Genomic DNA, 22,140 nt, shown 5'->3' on the forward strand with positions numbered 1-22,140 from the left:
CATTGCTCAGTCGTGTCCAACTCTTTGTGACCCCATGGACTGTAGCCTACCAGGTTCCTCCATCCATGGGATTTTCCAGGCAAGAGTACTGGAGTGGGCCGCCATTTCCTTCTCCAGGGGATCTTCCCAACCCAGGGATTGAACCCGGGTCTCCTGCATTGCAGACAGACGCTTTACCATCTGAGCCACCAGGGAAGCCCAAGTAGATAGCAAAATAGATGGCAGATGACCAAATTCTTCCCTTAGAACAAGCCGCACTGAGCATCCTCAGGGCCCAGACCAGACAGGCCACACCCAGAGGCCCTGTGGCCCACAAGCTCCCACCACTGCTGTCACATCATACCCGCAAGGAGCCTTGCCCTCAACCCACGCCTGGGCCTTCATCTGTAAATGCCCAGGAGGCTGCTTCTCTCCCAGCAAGCAGATCGCTCCGGCATCTAGCCAGAGGAGAATCTGCTTGGGTTCCGCACATTCCAGGGTCTTGGGTGGCTCTGGCCTTGTCTGTGGGAAATGCCACAGGTGTGAACTCGTCAGGGCCAGGGGACAGACTGGGGAATGTCTCGGGAGCCCCTGAGTGAGGGGAAGAGCCTGGGTGCCGCCCTCAGTCCGCTCACCCCTTCAGCATCCTTTCTCTCTCCCCTCTCCAGCCATCCTATTTGCCATCGCTGTGTTTGGACCAGCTTTCGGGTACCTGCTGGGCTCGGTCATGCTGCAGATCTTTGTAGACTATGGCAGGGTGGACACAGGTGAGTGTGTGCCAGGACCGCAGCCCCCAGCTAGTCAGGGCAAGGACGAAGCTGAACTTTTAATGCTTATGGCTCCCTCGCCCCCCATTCCCTCCCTCCCACCTGCAGTCTTCAGCCGGCCTCAGATAGTGGAGAGCAAGACAGCATATGCCTCCTCCCTCCAGGGCCAGGCTGAATGATGGAGTGGGGCTTGCTGCTGAAGAAAACACACTTTCTTCCCTAAGAAAACATACTTTCTACAGTGGGAAGCCTTGAGACCTGGGCAGGGCCTCAGGCGTTGCTATCACAGCTGCCTTTTGAGGTCGTGGTGTTAAAAGTAACTCTATAATTCTTTGGTTCTAAGATGGTTTTGATTGTTTAAAAATTTTTGAGAAGACTTCTTTGAGGGAAAGGAAGAAGCAGTATGTGAAATATACAGATGGATTGTGAGTCCCACCCAGAAGAGTGTAACAGAGTTTAACCATGTGGACACAGCAGGGAACCTGTGTCTGATCCTGGTTCCACTTCTAGTGGCTGAATTCTACCACCTCTACTGATCTTGGGCACAAACCTTCATCTTCCTATGCCTCAGTTCCTCATCTGTAAATGGGGCTAATGATAGTGAAATAAAGTTGCTGTGATGTTTAAAAATGGCTGATACATACTGAGGTTGACAGAAGTGAGCTATTAACAAAATGATATGGATTAAGCCTCTCTGTATCTCAGCGTGAGAAAATACAAGCCACAGACAAGAGCACATGTACTGAGTTAACAATTCAGGGAGCCGACCCCAGGATGGATCCTACAAGGGCATATGGCTGTTGTAAGGCTGCCCGACACTCCCCAGCCTCCCGCAAGGCAGAGAGGACCAGCACAGTAAGAGAGGGACAGGCAAAGTGCTTTGGCAGTTCCAAGGCCAGAAAAGTGCTTCTGCGTGAGGTGGTGAGGGAGGGCTTCCCAGGGAGATGATGCATGTCTGCATCCCATGTGGGTGGAAATTCCACAGCTGGTAATGGCAGAGGCCTTCCCAGGTGGAGGGAACCATCTGGACAAAGTCAAGACGGGCAATGCATGGGGAGTGTGTGGGTGGTATGTAAATTCCCGCGGGCCTGATGTGGCTGGAAGGCAGGTCTGCCAGACCCTCAGAAATAACATCCCCAGCCCAGTGCCCGACACTCAGATCAGAGCCTGCCTGTCTCACAAAGAATGTGTGGGCAATCATGCTGCCAGACACCACAGACTCCTGACCTTGGGACTGTCAGACCACAAGGTCACCTGCTCAGTGTTATCCACCTGTACTTCAAATCAAAGGCCAAAGCTGGCACTTCCTGAGCTGGGTCCTAGCTCTTCATTACCCAAAGAGACTAGCACCTGAGCTCCCAGTCCACCAGGGACAGTTTCCGGGACAGTCTTCTCCCCCTTCTCCCTCCCTGCATGCCCGTGTAGTTTCTTTACTTACAAAGAGAAACAACAGCAGACCCTTGGGCGTGGATGGGAGACTGCACAGGAGAAAGCATCTCCTTACCCAAGAGCCTACTCTATTCATGGTGGTTTTGTGAGTTTCTAAGGATTGTGAGGTCTCCTTTTTTAGGGGTTAACAAAAGTGGGAGGCAGAGCATTCAGTTATTAAGAGTGCAGGTTTGGAAACCACAAATACATGGGTTTGAAGCTGGCCGATGAAATGGTGCCTACAGGGCACAGTTAAGCTCACTGATCCTCCCACAGGCCTCGGTTCTCTGGGAAGAGAGAGAGGATGCTGTCTTGACCAAGGTGCCAGTTCCCTTGATGAGTAAAGTGAGATCATGCATTCATCCAACAAATACCTGTGTCCTGTGCTTTCTCTTCAGCTTCTGTTAACTTGAGCCCTGGAGACCCCCGATGGATAGGAGCCTGGTGGCTGGGCCTGCTCATTTCCTCAGCCTGCTTGGTTGTCACCTCTTGCCCCTTCTTTTTCTTTCCTCGAGCGATACCCACAGGAGTAGAGGTAAGCATCTGAGAACCCATAATTCTGCTTATTATAAGAGTTTCCTAAAAGGGGGTATTGTGTTAGTCATTTAGTCATGTCTGACTCTTTGTGACCCCATGGACTACAGCCTGCCACGCTCCTCTGTCCATGGAATTTTCCAGGCAAGAATACTGGAGTGGTTTGCCATTTCCTTCTCCAGGGGCTCTTCCTGACTCAGGGATCGAACCTGGGTCTCCCACATTGCAGGCAGATTCTTTACCATCTGAGCCACCAGGAGGTATGGAGGGGTAGCTAATAAAGCTGAGAAGTTTCAGTAAGTTAATTCTGGGTGAAATCTAATCAAGTTTCATGATGTAGGACTTCTCAGAGGCTTTGAAAGGTGAGCGTGCTGGTGAATTTCCCAAAGATGGGATTTCATCAGTGTTCCCTCACCCTGGTAGCATCTCAGGGATTAGGAGGGCTCCAGGGAATATAGTCTGGGGAAGTTCTGAGTTATTTAAAGTGAAATAAAGAATTAAGAGTCAATAAAAACTGAATATGTGATCTGAAGCAGTTGACTTTTGCATGTAATAGGGCTGGTCATGTCTAATCCTAAAGGACTGAGTAAAAGAGAAATTCCTAGTGCTGAAGAGTGTGAGATTGGGCAGAGAGTGGAGCATACTTTGAGCAGACTGACCTGCATGCATCTTCCAGTCATATCTGTTGGGGAAAGAAATCAGGGAAGGATGAGATTGGAAAACAGTGGGGAGAAGTCTGAGTGGGGGCCTTGACATTAGGCTGAAAGATCTGAAACTTGTTCTGATTTCATGAAGTTCTAAGTGACTGGTGCCCACCTGGGTGACAACTACGTGAGGTTGTGGTTGGGGAGTTGGGAAGGAATGAAGGCTGGAGATGTGATGAGGCCAGTGTAGAGATGATATAGCTGAGGACCAGGGCCGTGGCTGCCAGGCAACTGAGACAGGGCAGTATAGATGTCCGTGGAGGGGTTGCTCAGAAGGACTTAGCCATGAGCGGGTAAAGTTTGTGCCAAGACTTAGAGCCAGAGGCTGAGTTGGATGTTCTGCAAAAAGGTGTGTGAGACTGGGTGAAATCTAGGCCCAGCCAATGGGGAGGGGCAGGGATAGAAGGGCCTCAACTTGTCTTGAAGAAGAATTTCAAAGCCAGGCAGCACATCATCGTGATGCTGGAGTCGGACAAACCTGAGTCTGAATCTAGCTCTGCTACTTCTAAACTAGCTGAGAGATCCTAGGCAAGTTTTCTTGCTCCTAAGTTTCCTCTACTTTAAAATACTGGAGATAGAAACTTCCCTGGTGGTCCCATGACTAAGAATCTGTGCTCTCAATGATTCCTGGTCTAGGGACTAAGATTCGACATGCCGCAACTAAGACCTGGCACAGCCAAATAAGTAAATAAAAATAAATATTAAAGTACTGGAGGTAAGAGTACCTATCTCAGGAGGAGGTTGTGAGGAGTGGGACAATGTATGCAGAATGCTGGGCACGGGGCCCACCATGGAGAAAGCACGGGGTCCGCTTTTAAATGGAAGCGCCTGCACCTGGCGAGGAGTCTGCTGGGGGATCCTAACAGTGTCTGAGCTCAGGTCCTTGCATCTGTTTAGTGGTTCAGAGCTGGGCCTTGGGCTTCAGCTGACAAGTTCAGAAGTGGAAGGCGGGTTCACTGAGGGGGTTTGCACAGAAGGTGCAGGCTAAGAGCCAGGTCAGAGCCTTGCACAGGCTCCAACTTTGGGCCCAAAAGAAAGAAGGGACTCCACAGAGGAGACTGAAAGAGACAGCTGGGAACAGAGGTCATTGTAGGCCAGAGTGTCCTCGAAGCCCGTAGCCCCTGGAATCTGAGGACAAGGAAGAAGTGTAGCCATGACAGACAGACAAAGGCTGACGTTCACTCAGATGCCTTTTGGCATCAGCCAACAGTTAGACATGAAATAATATGCACAGATATGAAATCATATCTGGGAGGCCCTAGCGTGGATGCATTCTGGCCAGTGGCCAAAGCACCAGGCTCAATGACATGCATGTGGTGACTGCTTTGGACACCTTTCCACACACTTCCAGGGTGGCTAAGCACCGCCCTTCCATGAGCCACTAAGACCAGAAGGATCAAGGGCCTGGGAAAAATGGCTGTAAGGAACCTGTTAAAAGTCAAGGAAGCCGTTAACACACCCCCTTTTGCTGCCTTCAGAGGACTCATTCCATGATGGATGAAGCAAGGAAGATGGAAGAGGCCAAGTCAAGAAGCTCCCTGGTGGATTTCATTAAAAGTAACTGAGTGATCCGGCAGTCCTGGGTGGGCTGGCTTGGGGTGGGGGTGGTCGAGGGTCACCTGGCCCATGTGGGACTGGGTGTGGTGAGGGGCAGTAAGAGCAACACTGGCCCATCCCTTCACGAGAGGTTCTGCCAGGAGCCCTGCTGACTGCTGCTTAGCAGAGAGCAGGAGACCCAAAATCAGGCAGAGGCAGCCCCGCCCTCATGGGCTGGCCCACGTTCTCCTCTCTCTTCCCTTCACATGGATGCGGCCATCCTGTGTAATCACCTGCCGCCTGATTTCTTCCAGGCCTGTCCTCATTTCATTTAGCCCATGAGCATGTTGAGTGGATCCTGAGTGGCTGTGTGCCCCCAGCTGGCCACTGAGCAGCTTGGGGCCTGGGTTTCTGTCTGGAGGAAGAGAGGGGAGCTGCCTGGGGGCAGGATGGGCAGCGGTCAGGCTCGTGGACCCCGCTGACCACTGCCTGGAGGCGCAGCCCTGACAGCGGTCTGTCCACAGGGTTCCCCCGCATCTTCCTGAAGCTCCTGATGAACCCACTCTTCATGCTGGTGGTCCTGGCCCAGTGTACCTTCTCCTCCGTCATCGCCGGCCTCTCTACCTTCCTCAACAAGTTCCTGGAGAAGCAGTACGGTGCCTCCGCGGCCTATGCCAACTTCCTCATCGGTGAGTCCCCAGGGCTGCCGCAGCCGGGCCCTCCCCCTGTTCATCCAGGGAGGGTCGCCGCCAGACCCGACAAGGGCAGGAGACAGAGGGTTCTTGCCCAGGAGAAAGGCTTTTAAGGACATTTTTCCTGGTTGGCACTCCAGAATGTTCTTGGCAGATTTCTTGGGCCCCTATCATTCTGGGCAGAAGTGGGTGGAGATTGGGGCCTGCTTCCTCCCTGTCAGAGGGGCTGAAAGCCTGACCATCTCCCAAAGGCCCTGACATCATCAGGGACAAGAGAGGAAAGAGCGCGGATTGAACTGGGGGCTAGGCAAGATGCCGCTGGGTGTTTTTCTTCTCCAAGGGCTTGAAGACATTCACCTGGATAAGGACTGTGGGGCCCAGTGATTCTCAAGCCCCTACACTTTAGGCTCCCCAGGAGAGCTTCAAGAAATACAGATGCCCAGGTCCCACCCTCGAGCAGTGAAAGCAGAGTCTCTGGCAGGGGGGCCAGCATCCAGCACCTGTGTTTTTTGGCAGCTGAGGTTGCAAAATACTGATGTGGTCCCACCAAGTACCCAAGGGAATGATGGGGGCCAATTCACTTGTGATCTTGACCATGTGGATGTGGCAGGGTGGTCAGGGCATGACCCCTGACCTCCTATGTGGCTCTTGGCTGTGACTTCACCCTTCTAGCCTTTGGCCTCTGACTAGCACATCAAACAGGAAGCACCATCAGTGCCTTGCTAACCCCATGTAGTTACAGTGCAATAAAGGGCCAGATAATGAAAGCCTTAATAAGGGCTTCCCAGGTGGCTCAGTGGGTAAAGAATCTGCCTGCAATGCAAGAGGTGCAGGAGACTTGGGTTCAATTCCTGGGTCCAGAAGACCCCCTGGAGGAGGGCATGGCAACCCACTCCAGTGTTACTGCCTGGAGAATATTTTGGAGAGAGGAGCCTGCCTACAGTCCACAGGATCACAAAGAATTGGATGCAACTATGCACGCACAGAGTTATTTAGGCTTCCCTGGTGATTCAGACTATAAAGAATATGCCTGCAATGCAGGAGGTCCAGCTTCTATCCCTGGGTAAGGAAGATCCACTGGAGAAGGGAATGGCTACCCACTCCAGTATTCTTGCCTGGAGAATCCCATGGACAGAGGAGCCTGGTGGGCTACAGGCCATGGGGTCGCAAAGAGTTGGACATGACTGAGGAACTAACACTTTCACTGTCTAATAAATGCATATTCAACCCACATCTCTCGGTTGTAAGGGTCCCACTTCTTTCTTTATTCTTTGCACAGGCAGGGCAATCCTCCATGTCAAGAAAACTCTGTCAGTATGCCTGGCAAACAGTAAATGCTCAATTAATGTCATCTATTACTGTTGCAATTAAACATATCGAATGTCCCTTCAGGAAGCCATGCCCCCTTCTCGGTGGTCCACATAGCACTCCAAGGCCTATGCGCCCAGACCAGCTTCTCTCTGTCTGTAGGTGCTGTGAACCTCCCTGCTGCGGCTTTGGGGATGCTGCTTGGAGGGATCCTCATGAAGCGCTGTGTTTTCTCTCTGCAAACCATTCCCCGTGTGGCTGCCACCATCATCATCATCTCCATGATCCTCTGTGCCCCTCTGTTCTTCATGGGCTGCTCCACCCCGATCGTGGAAGAGGTCTACCCCCCCAGGTAAGGGGAGTGAGGGTGAGGAAATACTCTTTGCTGAGGCCAGAACCTGGAGGTGGCTGCCACATCTTCCTTTCTGCTGCTTCAACTGTCCTCACTCCTTTTCCCTTGTTGATCTGATCTCGCATGTGGCAACTGAGAAAATCAGATCGTAGTGTGCTCAATTATGAGAAGAAATCAGAGAGTGCTAGTGGGCCACTAGCAATCAGGATTAGGGTTCTGTTTTTTAAGAAGCACCAGAAACTAATTTGTTCGGTTTCAAGAAGAATCTGTAGTGCTGTGAGCCTCAGGAACCAGGAAATAGCTATGTTTAGCATCTGCTCTTTACCAGCTAGAATTACAGAGTCTTATTGAACTGCTGAGGAAAGATGAGAGATGGAGAATTGAAAAGATTTGGAGAAGAACAATGAAAGTGATGGCAGACTGAAAAAATTAGGGCAGGTGAGGAAGAGGGCAGGTAAAGGATACCTGTCGGTTTGCATAAAGCAACATGGTTTTAAGTTCTAAGTTTGGCTTCATGTTCAGGAAGGGCTTTGAAGCCAAGGAGGGGATGTGCTTTTTTGCTTTTTTCCTCAGAGCCACGTTTCAACACCTCTTCTTTTAGATTTTGCCCAGTGAGGTTGCAATACTGGAAGAGAGCATACTTTTCAGTTTTGGTGCTTTATCTTTCTCTGTGAAAGGACCTCGCCTGTCTCCAGAGGGGAGTGTTATTCAGGATGGAACTGCCCCTCGCCCCACTCTGGCCCACTCCCAGTTTTTACTGGTCTTCTGGCTGTGGCTGAGAGAGGCCAAGAATGCTTTCACTGGGTGTTTAGCACAGGGCTTTGTCATCAGACCAGGTCCTAGGTCTGGCACTTCTCTTTCCTAGTTGGGGAAAGTTACTTCAGGTTCCTTATCCACAAAGGGAGCATCATTATCAGAACATTTACTGTGATGTCAGGGCATGAAAAGCCCTAAGGCACAGTGCCTGGAGCATGAGAGATGCCCCATTACTGTTAACCACCACTAGAATAATTATTTTAGCTAAGTTCCGAACTGTGGTTTATCAACCCCTAACCCCCACCCTTCTCAGAGGAGATCATGAATATTGGATATGGAGGGTGGAGAGATTGGTGCAATCAACCGGTGAAATCCCTGGGTTAAAGCTCAGGGGGATGCAATAATCTGGGCGATGGCTACATAGACCCAGAGACAGGAGCCACTGAGACCCTCGATGACCTCAAGGGGCCTCAGCCCGAGCCCAGATGAAAGAGAAAGGAAGGGAAATATCACCTGTGACTTTCCCATAGCATCTGCCTTCTCTCTCATCAGAGTCCTGGCAGGTTGTTCGTCTCGACCCCTTCTGCAGTGGGGGATTTGCCAACCAAGCATTCCCGATGACTAGTTGGTAGGTTTGGGCTCCTACTGGCAGAAGCAGCAGAGGTGCCATGAACACCAGCCAAGTTGACCCTTGGCTCCAGTAGACATGATTCAGATCTCGGGGTGGCGCTGGCCCAAGACAAACAGAGACACAAGCATGCTAACCAGGCGGGGAAGTCACGCTGGGCTGGAGTGGCGACGTTTTCCTTTGGTCCTGCTTTGTTTGATTCCCATTTCCTGTTTTGCTGGCAGCACATCAAGTTCTATACGTCCACGACCTCCCTCCTGCCGCCGGGACTGCTCGTGCCCAGATTCTGTCTTCCACCCGGTCTGTGGAGACGATGGGGTTGAATACCTCTCCCCTTGCCACGCTGGCTGCAGTGAAGTCAACTTCAGCTCTATAGCTCTCAAGCAACCGGTAAGGGCCGGAGGGGCCCCGGCTCTCCCCCGAGTGTGTGCTCTGACAGCCTGCTCCTCCACTTGGGATGGGCAGGGCTCCACCCCACTCATTCCCAGCATCCTGGCCTCTGGGCCACACCCACCTTTTCTCCAACCTCCTGTTCCCTAGGGTCATGATCAGATGCTTACAGCCCAAAGTCAATTAAAGACTGGCCAATGTCCAACGAATTCACATTCCTGAAGCCTAACAATGCTCAAAACAGAAACAAGTCAGAGCACTCCTTCCGCTGAAGCCTGCCAGTCTCACCCTGATGGGTCCTTATTGGACACATCAGTGTCCTGCGATCTGGTTGTATTGCAAAGCCATATGGACAGGCCCACATAGATCGAGGGCAGAGGGCCTCTGTGATGTGGACCTGGAAGGTTAGAGCCGGAAGTGGTGATGGAGGCCATTTGGTTCAACCCTTCTGGACACTCTCAGCTCTGGCCGCACAACTGGCTTGAAGGCGGTGGCTATTCAGGGGGAGATCTGGGACTAGAACCCAGGATGCTGCCCCAGCCCGGGGCATGTCTGTGCAAGATCAGGTGTTTCCCAGTCACAGCCTCCCACTCACACAGCTCACATTCACAGTGTTCACTTGGCAAGGTCCTGGCCAGCCCTCAGAGTGCTCCCTGCCTCCCCAGATCAGACAGCAGCAAACCAACTCCAGTCGTCTGTGTGGTTATTCAACAAACACCTAGTGAACACCAGACGTGTACGTGGGTGCTGAGGATTCAGTGGGGAACCCATCAGCCCATGTCCCGGCCCTCATGAACTTGTATTCATCAAATAAAGGCACAAGAGTGTTTTTAGAAGGTAACCCATGCCACGAAGAGACTTAATGAGACAGAGAATATCTAGGGACCTGCCGGAGGAGGTGACATTAGAACTGAACCAGCAGAAGGAGAAAACACTATGAAAACCCGGGAGTGAAGCAAATGCAAGTGCAAGGCCCAAGGGTGTGAATGATCTGGCAAATGGGAAGAGCGAGAAGGCTAGGGCTGGCACAGAGTGTGGAGGCGGGTCATACCCAGCTAGGCCTGGGAGCAGGCAGGGCTCAGGCTTCAGACTTGGACATTCTTTATCCTAAGAGCTGGGAAGTCTGTGCAGCTCCCTAAGGAGAGGATGCAGCCTGTTCCTTTAAGCCTGTGTGGAGGGCATGGGCAAGGCTAGCTATCATCCATGAGAAGACAGGCAAGGCTGCTCCCATGGCCTCCTCTGCCGGCAGAGGAGCGTGGTTCTCAGGAAGTGCAAGGACCAAGAGCTTGGACAAGATGCTTTCTCAGCTGCCTTCTTTTTGAGGGGGAGCCTGTGGTGGCTTCTGTGGTTTTCTTATCTTTACTTACCTCTGACTCATCTACCTCCAGAAATAATCTTGACAAGTTTCCAATAACAGCACAAGCACATCAAGACCAAAATCCATTAGCAGAATATCAAGAAAAATAAATAGCCAATTATAAGGGAAAGTATGTGTAAAAAATCCAGGAAGGTAGCAGGTAAAAGGTAAAAAATGAGGAAGGTAGCAGCAACACTGTATACAACTTAATTATGAGCTTCCCAGCAGCCCAAGTAAAGAAGGTCCATAGTTCCGATCCTTGGTAGAAGGAAGCATACCAGTTCAGTAGTTCCAATCTCTGCCCTCTAACGGCTTTGCCACTTGAAGCAGTTCGACCATAGGCTGGTCCATCAGACGACGTGAGAGGGAAGATGAAGCCATCTGACACAGACAGGGTCCACCTAGGTGAGCTGTACAACCATGTTGAGCTGTATGGATTGATAGACTTGAGACGGAGACCTTTAGAGGCAGGAGGAATTTATCTCAGGCAGAAAGTTCACTGGGTTTCACTGTGTCCCCACTGGTGCTGTGCTGCGCTGCGCTTAGTCGCTCAGTTGTGTCTGGCTCTGTGCGACCTCATGGACTGTAGCCTGCCAGGCTTCTCTGTCCATGGGGATTCTCCAGGCAAGAATACTGAGTGGGTAGCCATCCCCTCCTCCAGGGGATCTTCCCAACCCAGGGATTGAACCTAGGTCTCCCGAACTGCAGGCAGATTCTTTACCAGCTGAACTACCTGGGAAGCCCATTCCCACTGGCATCTCCTCCTATTTTTATCTTCCTTTAATGTCCCTGAAATAAACACACAACAGCAAAAGCAAAACTCAGAAAACCACTACTGCTCGGCAGAGGGTGGCCTGGCCCAGAGGAGGGCCCTCCCACCCCCAGGTCTGCACTGGTGGACCATAGCTGGCAGTGGGATCCTGCAGATCCCCATGCGGTGTAACTGCCGGAGGAGTCCAGCGCACACTGGATGACTGGTTTTGGTGAAACAAACACTGTTTGTTGCCCAGTGATCAGATGCGCGATCCCTGGGGCACCTGAAATCCCCACCTCGTCTCCTCTCCAGTCTCTGCATCTAGCATCACCAGGTCCCCAGGGAGGGCAGACTGTTGGAGCAGGCATTTAAAGTGTGTGGGGAAAAAAAAAAAGAAAAAAAAAAGTGTGTGGAATCGAAATAGTAACAGCAGGTTTCCCCTGTTCCCCTCCGTCTCCTTCCAAGATCTACTTGAACTGCAGCTGCATCAACAGGGTACCTGCTTCAGCGAAGACAGGCCCGTGTCCCATCTCCTGTGCCCACTTCCTGCTCCCGACCACCTTCCTCATCTCCTTCGTGGCGCTCATAGCCTGCATCTCGCACAACCCGCTCTACATGATGGTGCTGCGGTGAGTGCGCCTCTCCTTCCCAATGCTCCGCTCACTTAGCGTCCAGCTGCCCCCTTCTCAGCTCTCCTCCCTCTCCTGGTCCTCCGAGTCCTCGGACATGAGATGTTCTTGGGGTGATACAGGGAGATAATACTAGTGCGCCAGTGCCAGGGCTTTGGTGCCAGCCCGTGCGGAGTCCCACGCTGCAGCCTCACCCGGTGGGTGTCCCTGCCTCTCCATCCTGCATGAGGAGGGAGGAGCCTGGAGAGGAGGCGGGGCCTGGAGAGGAGGCGGGGCCTGGGGAGGAGGCGGAGCCTGCCGGTTGAGCCACGTGACCCTTCCAGGCTGCCAGGCTCCACGCTGGCTCCACACCTGTAGATTCACCTATCTTTAACTCACAAAAGAACTGAGAGGAAGGAGGAGAATTCAGTTGGAGGCATAAAATCAGAGAAGGAAAATGAGGAAGAGACAGAATCAGGAAATGTGGAAAGGATGACGATGAGAAAAGCCCGGTGTCCTAGGAGTCCGGTCAGAAGCGAGGGCAGGACAGGGGGCAGGCCAAGGCAGAGGTCCTGTTACAGTGACACCAGGGTGCCCCTGAGTGCTGACATGGAACGACCTTCCAGTCACCTCACCCTCTGCAAGGGAGAAAACAAGGTTTCAACCAAGTTGGCATGACTTACCCTCTGACTGCCTCCCTCCTGTCCTTATCTGTCTGGCAACAGAGATGGAAAAACAGGATTTGGAAGACCCGGTCCAGGGTCGAAGGCCTAGCTCTACCATAAACTGGCTAAATGTGCTTCGGTGTTGCCAAGTTCACCAAGTCTCAATTTCCTCATGTATGTGTGTGCTTAGTCACTCAGTCGTGTCCAGCTCTGCAACCCCATGGACATAGCCTGCCAGGTTCTTCTATCCAGGGAAGAGTCTGGAGTGGGTTGCCACTTCCTACTCCATGGGATCTTCCCCACTCAAGGATCAAACCCATGTCTCTGTGTCTCCTGCATTGGCAGGCAGATTCTTTATCACTGTATCACCTGGGAAGCCCTTCCTCATGAATGAGAGGGCATTAATGATATTGACCTCAAAGGATTCATGTGAGGGTTGTATGGTAAACTTCTTTGCTCTGCATAATGGTTCATTATCACTATTAACCAAATTATTGAGTTCAGTTCAGTCACTCAGTTGTGTTCGACTTCCTGCAACCCCATGGACTGCAGCACACCAGGCCTCCCTGTCCATCACCAACTCCCGGAGTCCACCCAAACCCATGTCCATCGAGTTGGTGATGCCATCCAACCATCTCATCCTCTGTCGTCCCCTCCTCCTGCCCTCAATCTTTCCCAGCATCAGGGTCTTTTCAAATGAGTCAGTTCTTCACATCAGGTGGCCAAAGTATTGGAGTTTCAGCTTCAGCATCAGTCCTTCCAATGAACACCCAGGACTGATCTCCTTTAGGATGGACTGGTTGGATCATCTTGCAGTCCAAAGGACTCTCAAGAGTCTTCTCCAACACCACAGTTCAAAAGCATCAATTCTTCAGTGCTCAGCTTTCTTTATAGTCCAACTCTCACACCCATACATGACAACTGGAAAAATTATTACCACCAAATTATTATTACTATTCTTATAAACAGCTTCTTATTCCCCAGATGACTAGGAGTTGAGGGGTCTGGAATTTCCTATTTACACGTTAGCTTGCAAACTACCAAGCTCCTGTTTCTGTTACTGTTTCATAAGGATGCTGGCAGAAGCCAGGAGACTCCTAGGTCAAAGGCAAAGGACTTTGTTGCTCACAGGACAGCAAGCAATGTGAAGCTCATGTTGTATCATTTATTTGTGACCCCCATGTCCTACTGGGTGATGTGGAGGCCTTCAGGCATATGTGTCACCTGCAGTGGGTGTAGGTCACCCCTGAGGAGCACTGAGCTTGGGAGAGCCACTGCTTCTATAAACCAAGCCTGCAGCTGGTCTAGAAAATTTTACCTCATGCCTTAAGTCTGTTCACTGCAACCACACCCTTGGGAAATGGCCCAGGAAGCACACGGTCAGACCCTTGCATTCTTAGCATCCTCCACAAGAATGTGTAGGGGTGCTCAGAGCAGGTTGCTTGTGTCAACACTGTCATCACCCTCTCCTCTATCATCCTGCATCTGTGCATTCCAAGTACCCATGCTTTCACTCAAGGCCCCTGTGTGTGGTTCCTTTCTTGTACTCCAGGTCAGATGGACCACAGTGGACCCAGTAATCCTGAGAAAGGTATGTGGGTGGCCATGACGAGAAGAGGGAATAGAATAAGGAAATTTCATAGGGAAGCCCCTGAGCATCGGAGAAGGGCATTGCTGTCAGATTGCCTCCCAGAGGACTGCCAAGCCTCAGGGATGAGGAAGCAGTGAAGGGAAAGCACCATTTGAACCCCAGGGTGGGATTTTTTTTTTAAAAAACTCTCCCTTCCAAGTTTGGTCACAAGCTGGAGTGAAATTGAAGAAGAGGCCCCAGTATCCCAAAATAATTTTGAGATAAATTCCCCTGGGAAAGATGAAAGAATGGATGCTATGTAGTGCAAAGAAGGTGAGGTTTACAGCCAATGTTGTAGGTGACCCAAACCTTATTTGTATCACTCATGGCCCTCAACCAGGCATGGAAATACAGGCTGGGGGTGAAGATGTGCCAAAAATGTATCACAAGACAGAGGTCAGAGAGTCAGTGTTAATTCGGGGCTGAAGCACAAGCTGGAATCAAGATTGCCAGGAGAAATATCAGTAACCTCAGATACGCAGATGACACCACCCTTATGGCAGAAAGTGAAGAAGAACTAAAGAGCCTCTTGATGAAAGTGAAAGAGGAGAGTGAAAAAGTTGGCTTAAAGCTCAGCATTCAGAAAACAAAGATCATGGCATCTGGTCCCATCACTTCATGGCAAATAGATGGGAAAACAGTGGAAACAGTGGCTGACTTTATTTTTCTGGGCTCCAAAATCACTGCAGATGGTGATTGCAGCCATGAAATTAAAAGACGCTTGCTCCTTGGAAGGAAAGTTATGATCAACCTAGACAGCATATTAAAAAGCAGAGACATTACTTTGCCAACAAAGGTCCGTCTAGTCAAGGCTATGGTTTTTCCAGTGGTCATGTATGGATGTAAGAGTTGAACTGTAAAGAAAGCTAAGCACCGAAGAATTGATGCTTTTGAACTGTGATGTTGGAGAAGACTCTTGAGAGTCCCTTGACTGCAAGGAGATCCAACCAGTCCATCCTAAAGGAGATCAGTCCTGGGTGTTCATTGGAAGTACTGATGCTGAAGCTGAAACTCCAATACTTTGGCCACCTGATGTGAAGAACTGACTCATTTGAAAAGACCCTGATGCTGGGAAAGATTGAGGGCAGGAGGAGAAGGGGATGACAGAGGATGAGATGGTTGGATGGCATCATCAACTCGATGGACATGGGTTTGGGTGGACTCCGGGAGTTGTGATGGACAGGGAGGCCTGGCGTGCTGCACTTCAGTATCCTTCAGTATCCTCTGGTTCCATGATGCTCTGTCTTCTGCCTCCTGAAGGGAGCTCTGGGAAGCCCTGAAAATCATAGAGACCAGTGGTTCTCAAACCTGAGTGTGCACAGAATCTCTGGAGGGCTTCTTACAATACAGAGTGCAGGGCCTCACCCCCAGAGTGTCTGCTTCTTCATCTGAGGCGTGACCTGATAATCTGCATTTCTAGTAAGTTCCCAGGGGATGCTGATGCTGTTGATGCAATGATCACGCTTTGAGAACAACCAAGAGGAACAACAGGAGCACAGGGCCCAGGTGAACCCAGGGAGGCCTCATGAGGGCAGGTCTTATGCGCCCTGAGGCTGGCTGCATCAACAGAGGGAAGGCTCAGCCCTGAGTCCTCCCCTTGCTGACTTCCTGTTTACCTTTTCAGTGTGGTGAACCAGGAGGAAAAGTCCTTTGCCATCGGAGTACAGTTCTTGCTGATGCGTCTGCTGGGTAAGTGTCAGAGATGCCCACTTCCTGGTGGCCCCAGATTAAGGGAAATCAGAGGGCTGTGGGGTGTGGGGTGTGGGGTGGGGAGGGGAAAAGCCCCATCTCATCTCTGTCATAAGAAGCTGTACATAATAAGCACAACAGCAAATGCCAAATCCCGTATGGACTGTTTCCGCATCACTTGAGGTTAGGAAAGTTTCCATCTATGGCATTAATTCCAAACGAAACTGTAAGAAGAAGGAAAAGTGGACACAGCTGAGAATGCCTAATAGAACAGAGTGTAGGTATTTTTTTCTCTCTCTCCAAGAGTTCACTGTAGGAACAAAACCTCACATTCCGGCAGAGCCCAGCCCTGGCTTCCCTTCCATTTTGCAAAATCCACTCCTCCTACCTCTATTCAGCAAAGGGGGGCCCTCTGCTGGTAAACCGCAGTCAGAGCCCAAGGAGGAAGGGCGCAGTGCACAGCAATCGGGACTGGCTGGGAACGTGCTGCCTGCAGGCATCTGCTTACACCCAGCTCACCCCAGGTGTGGGGACGCTGTGGGTCCTTTCCCAGACTGCTCATGCTGGAGGATGCCTCCAGGCACTGGATTAAACACAAGGCACTTGTATGGAGACTCTTACAGTGACAGGTACACGAAGTAAAGGGATTGAGGAGGGATTTATTGAGGACCCGGGGGTGCCCACTGCAGTGGGGAATATGCTGACTTCAGTGGAGAGACTTCAGTTGGCATCACAGTGCACTTTCTGACCTTGAATGCTGAAATCCCTGCGGAGCCTGCGATGCACTATTATTCGGGAGTCTGGCTGCAAAACTTCACTCTGTAGCAGCTTCGATGGTCACCCTGGGGTGTGTGGGTGATGTCTCTCCTGGGCCCAACCACTGGGGACCCTCTCCTACCAAAGCTAAGTGTGGGATAAGGAGGAGTGAACCAGTGCTTTCAGTGGAATTTCTTGGTCTCTGGCAACTTGCTGTTAACGCCCCCCTCTTCAGACTCTGCTCCTCTGGCCTATGTTACAAGCACAGCAGACACGAAGCACCAGGGCCACCCTGTCCTGATGGCAGAGGCACTGTTGTCACCACAACGCCTTTCCATTTATAACTGATCATTTACAACTTGCTCTGAAACCTCCACTGGGAAGGAAAGCTTATGTTCCACCCAGTTCAACAGCAGCTAGGATAAGCTCTGGAGCACCCCGCCCTGCTTCTTCCCACCACTGTGAAAACAGCCCCTCCTGTGCTCAAAGCACCTGCTGCCTTTTTTTTTTTTCATTTGAGCTCAGATAACTCAATGTGAGACCACAGATAGACATCGCAGGCTGGAGGGATCCATTCATCCCCCAAGAATGCAATTCCACCCTGGGTAGAAAAAAGGACTTGGCCAGCTTCAAATTACCCACTGAAACTTAGCTGAAAATTTTCCTGGACTTCATTTCTATTTAGGGAACATCATTTACGAAGGTCATTCCTTGTGGTTTTCATCCCCCATTCACCTGGAGATTTGGGAGCAAACAGGTCTGATAGAGAGGCTGGTTCTTTTTTTTTTTTCCCCTACGCCTTAAACATTTTATTTTATTGGCCGGTTCCCCACTTCAGAGCAGAGCCACAAGCAGAAGATTGCCTGTTTCTTTCCCCCAGGAGCAGCTTCTCACAGGGCCCTAAACAGAGTCTGGGAGGCTGTTCTCAGTGGTTCTGAGAATGGGGTGGCCTGACCTGGGTGTGGATCTGGCCAAGCCCTCCCCTGTCTAGACCTGTAGCTAAGGATGCAGGACTGACCTGACTATTCAGCAGCCATAGGGCACAGTCCCTGCTGGACCAGTTCCCAGCACTCAGCTTTGGGGCAGAGGCTCTGAACAGCCAGGGTGTTGAGGGCCTGGGGGTGGTGCTTGCTATCTAAGGGCAGCTTGCCATTGTGGAAGAATATGGGATTCGAAACTCTGAGAACTAAGGTTCCTAGTCCAGCCCTGACCCTGCTTGGCTATGCAAAGGTGAGCCAGCCGAGCCCACCTTCCTCCCCATTAAAATGAAGGCACCCGCCTGTCTCCAGGCTGCCCTGAGGGCCTGAGGAGTTGGTGTCCACAAGAGCCTCCTGCCACCGGGTGAGCCCAGTAGTCCCAAGCATGGGAACGCTGGTACCTGTCTGAGCTGGTACAAGGGGACGCCTGCAGCTCACTGTCCGGGAAGGATGGCTCAGCTTCCTCTTCTTTTCTGAGCCTCCAGTGAAAGAGTAATTCAGGCTTCATGGAAAGCTAGTCTGCTTTCCAAAGTCACTGTGGCTCCCAGGGGTGGGACAGAGATGTTCTCATGCCTGTGGGCCCCGGGCACCTGGCTCCCCACCTGCCCCGGCACCTCTGCTGACAGCTCCATGTGACCTGAGCTCTCTCAACTCTCTTGCTGCTGATCCTAGCCTGGCTGCCGTCTCCAGCCCTCTATGGCCTCACCATCGACTACTCCTGCATCCTGTGGAGCTCGAAGTGCTCGGGGAGGCGAGGGGCCTGTGCCTACTATGACAACGACGCTCTCCGGAACAGGTGAGAGCCTGCACGATGCGCCAGGCCCCAGGCCCGAGCAAAGGGCATTCATCACCCCGGTGGCAATTGTGAGGCTCTCAGGCCTGCGAGGGAGAGCTGGAGGGGAGCTTGCCATGGGCAGGAGTGGGGGCCACCACCGACCAGCAAGTCAAGGCTCACAGAAAGCCATCCAAGTAACCAGACCCGGAGGCTGCTCTGATGTGTTCTGCTCCCCATCCTCAGGCCCCGCTGGCCGCCGAGAGGGACAGCATCACAAAGAGGGTTGTTAAAGGGAGAGAGCTCATGGCTGTGGAACAATGATGCCAGGCTAGCCTCCTATTGCTCAGAAAGGGGTGGCCCATCACAGCTCCTGGCAGACACCAAGGGCAGGTGGGACCAAGCCCAGCTGCAGCACCGCTGAGCTCTGCACCCCTTCAGCCACCTCACCTGCTGCCTTGTCACAAACAAAAGTGGGGAGAGTGGGCTGCAGGGGACAGGACGGGGTCTGGAAATGGTGTGGGAAGGGCATAGAAGTCCAGGAGGAGGGCAGACCAAGAGGGCAGGGAGACGGCACCCCCTCCTGGCTGTGCTGGGACACAGCACCCTCCCAGATGGCTGGTCCTGCAGTGTCTCACTGGCCCTCTGGGGGGCGCCAGGGAGGGTGACAACCAGGAGCCCTGGACTGGGAGTCCCACGCAGCTCCGTCCTACAAGCCTCTCTAGGCTTGTGGACAAAAGGAATGAGGAAGGTGGCTCCCACTCAGGTGGGGACAGATCCTTACACATGACCCCGGGGCCACTGGGACAATGATTCTGCTCTTCTCAGTGGCCCTGGCCACAGAGCCTGCATACCCCTCACGTGTCCTGCCTCCTGCCCCACAGGTATCTGGGCCTGCAGGTGGCCTACAAGGCTCTGGGTGCGGCGCTGCTTATCTTCATCAGCTGGCGGGTGAAGAAGAACAAGGAGTACAATGTGCAGGAGAAGGCTGCCAGCCTCATCTGACCCTCGGCCTCAGCTGCTGCCCTGCTCCTGAGAGGGACCTGCCCCCACACCTGCCCATATTTACTAACGTTAACACGCCGCCTCCTTTCTGTTTCGTAAATGAGAAAGAAAACCCCGTCACTGTTTGCCTTCCCTGTCCCCTCCTCCCAGAGCCCACCCAGGGTGCCCATGGGCCCGGTGGGCATGGAGCTGGAGGGCTGGGTCTCTCCTGGCCCCTTGGGCGAGGCCCCCACAGGCCCAGTCTCGTCCTGCGCGAAGGGGATGCTCACTGAGGCAGCCCCGCCGACCCCTCGCCAGCTCTGTGGTTTCTCTCTGGGGAGGCCTCTGGGTATCTGGCCAGAGGCAGGAGGGAGGGGGGCTGAGTTTTTATTGACCAGGGCCAGGCTAGGGGAGGGGCGGCTGGCTGCAGTCCCTTTTGTATCTGGGTTCAGCCCCAGCACAGAGCCCAAGAAGGGCTGCCTTGCTTCCCCTCCGATCCTCGCTTCCTGCCCAAGAGGCTGCTTTGGAAGCTCTCACGTCAGGAAGTAAGGCCAGTTGGTCCTCTCAGTTACCCACGCTCAGGACCAGAGCTCGGACTAACACCTGAGGACAGGCCATCCAAATGGTGTTCACGTAAACTGTAGACTCGTCTGTACCCGGGTCTGTGTAGGTTTATCTCCATCTTTCCAGGAGTATCTCTCACACTAAGAAAGTCACACGGTGCTGAAGACCTGCGCTGGTTATGGATGGCCATGACACCCAGCCCCCACCCCGCAGTGGGGAGACAGGACACCTCATCTCAGAGTGATGGGAAGACCACCTCCCCTAAGCTGACTTGGGTGCAGACGAGGTGGCTTCACACGGGTTTCCCCGTCTGGACTCTAGCCTGTGGGTCATGGAGTAAAGAGAGGCTGTCGGGGATGTCAGCAATCAGGTTATGAAGTCCAGCAAATGTCAAAAGCCGTCAAGCTGTCTGGCCTCCTGTAGCCCGTAGCATAGAGGCCCGAGAGGTTGACTTTCCTGGCTTTGAACATGCTTGTGCTTATTAGCATTTTCTCAGCCTCTTCTCACTGCCTCCAGAGAGGTGGGTGCCTTCCCCGGGCTTGGGCTGAGAGGTGCTGCTGCCCTGGGTGGAGGTTCAGAGTCAGAAGCCAACAAAGGACTCCTTTCACCCACAAATATTTATTGGAGACCAACTTTGTGCAAGGCAGCACCGGGGCATGGTTCTCCCTGGAGCTTCCCTGCCCTCCATCTACACCAAGGCCTCCTCCCAGAGCAGACTCCCTGGGCAGGGTGGGGGACACACAGCAAGAACCTGGAGATTATCAACAGAACCTTGACTGTCCACGCCCCACCATACTGAGTCTGCTTCTGGGCTTTCCCATATGGGGAGCTGACCTACCATGTCCTCTGGAGCTGCTGGACGTCGGTCGTGGTCACGTGCAGATCTCTTGCGTGCCACTGCTCTTAGAAGACCCTTCCAGAAGCCACCTCTGGAAAGGCCTCATATGACAGAATGTCAGTGGCCACAGTGCCATGGCCTGAAGTCTTTATGGAAGCCACTGTCACAGACAGCCTGATTCCAAAGCCACCAGCTCTGTTTCCACAGATCTCACTCAGGAAGGGAAGCTCCACGCAACCTCAGAAGCCAGTTTCAGCCCTTTCAGTGGTCATGCTTGGAAAATGATTCTCTGCAACTAACCCTGGTTCTTCTCTCTGCAATTTAACCAAATTCTGAAGGCACTGCCTTTAGCTGAGCTCATGAACAATGAATGCCAGCCTTCAGATTCTAGAAGATGGTTGCTATTCCAAGCCTTTTTTCTATTTTGATATTTCTATTAATATAATGTAACTTGGTCATGAATTTGTACTGTCATGTATATTTGCTAGAGAGCAGACAGAACCTATACATTCTGGCCAGAGACTGTCCCTTGCCCAATCCTTGGGGGCCTAAGACCATGGGGATGGGAGGTAATGCTACTCTCAACTTATCATGCTGGTACAGAGAAGCAGCAGGAGCCTCCTGTCCTTTCAGTGAAGTCCTTTCAGTCAAGACCCCACAGTGCTGGGCTCTCAGAATCTCTGATCCCTGCCCTTGAATTTATATGCAGAAGTGGGGTAGGACACAGACAGCTAAGTCCATGATATGAAGTGGAATTAATATCATAATCATCACTGATCACTTGGTCCCAGCCAGTACAACTACCCTACAGCAAATCTGCCTGCAGGACCTGTAATGATGTTACCTTCATTTCCCTTCAGGTGCAAAGCTTAACAAGCTTCCTTGAGTGTTGGAGTCTCATAGGTTGTATTGTTAAAATGCAGATCTCTGGGACTTCCCTGGTGGTCCAATGGCTAAGATTCTGCACTCCCAATGCAGGGGTTTGGGTTTGATCCCTGGTCAGAGAACTAGATCCCACGTGTCGCAACTAAGACCCAGCACAGTGAAGTAAATATTTTTAAGAACTAAATAAAAGTGCAGATTCCCAACCCTCTCCACCCTGCCCCAGAGGCTATTTATAAGGGGCTGAAGGGAAACCAAGAGTGGCATTTTTAACAGGTCCTTTGTGTGAAGCTGATGCGGGTGATTGTCAAACCCTGTGTGGGGAGAGCCTTAGGGATGCCCACTTCTGCTTGGACCACTGAGAAACTGACAATAGGCCTTTGGTCAGCTCCAATGTGAGTGGAGGAATCAGGTGACTCTGATTTCCTGGGTGGCTCCAACCAGGGGCTAGTGGACGTTGAAAACAATGCAAAAGCCCACATTTATATTAGATTCTATCAGTCCTGAGAGTGGAATTCTCCCTCTACAAGCTCAAAAGTGCAAAATGCATCACAGTCATTTCTTTATAATGGCTGTGTCTGACTTCAGGT

At 52.0% G+C, this 22,140-nt stretch overlaps 1 protein-coding gene across 1 annotated transcript in view; it reads left to right on the forward strand.

Annotated features, from left to right (window-relative positions):
• The window catches only part of SLCO2A1 (solute carrier organic anion transporter family member 2A1), an 83,339-nt gene extending 62,209 nt beyond the window's left edge, over nucleotides 1–21,130 (forward strand). Inside the window, exons 5-14 of the mRNA XM_020875278.2 lie at nucleotides 648–746; nucleotides 2,573–2,709; nucleotides 4,891–4,969; nucleotides 5,473–5,637; nucleotides 7,111–7,300; nucleotides 8,909–9,074; nucleotides 11,651–11,814; nucleotides 15,713–15,777; nucleotides 18,183–18,306; nucleotides 19,167–21,130. Of these exons, the coding sequence (XP_020730937.2) occupies nucleotides 648–746; nucleotides 2,573–2,709; nucleotides 4,891–4,969; nucleotides 5,473–5,637; nucleotides 7,111–7,300; nucleotides 8,909–9,074; nucleotides 11,651–11,814; nucleotides 15,713–15,777; nucleotides 18,183–18,306; nucleotides 19,167–19,287 (1,310 nt within the window). The 3' untranslated portion in view covers nucleotides 19,288–21,130. The remainder of the gene's footprint in view (nucleotides 1–647; nucleotides 747–2,572; nucleotides 2,710–4,890; nucleotides 4,970–5,472; nucleotides 5,638–7,110; nucleotides 7,301–8,908; nucleotides 9,075–11,650; nucleotides 11,815–15,712; nucleotides 15,778–18,182; nucleotides 18,307–19,166) is intronic.
• The last annotated feature ends 1,010 nt before the right edge of the window (nucleotides 21,131–22,140 follow it).

Source organism: Odocoileus virginianus, chromosome 4 (genome assembly GCF_023699985.2).
Source record: "Odocoileus virginianus isolate 20LAN1187 ecotype Illinois chromosome 4, Ovbor_1.2, whole genome shotgun sequence".
Lineage (NCBI taxonomy): Eukaryota > Metazoa > Chordata > Mammalia > Artiodactyla > Cervidae > Odocoileus > Odocoileus virginianus.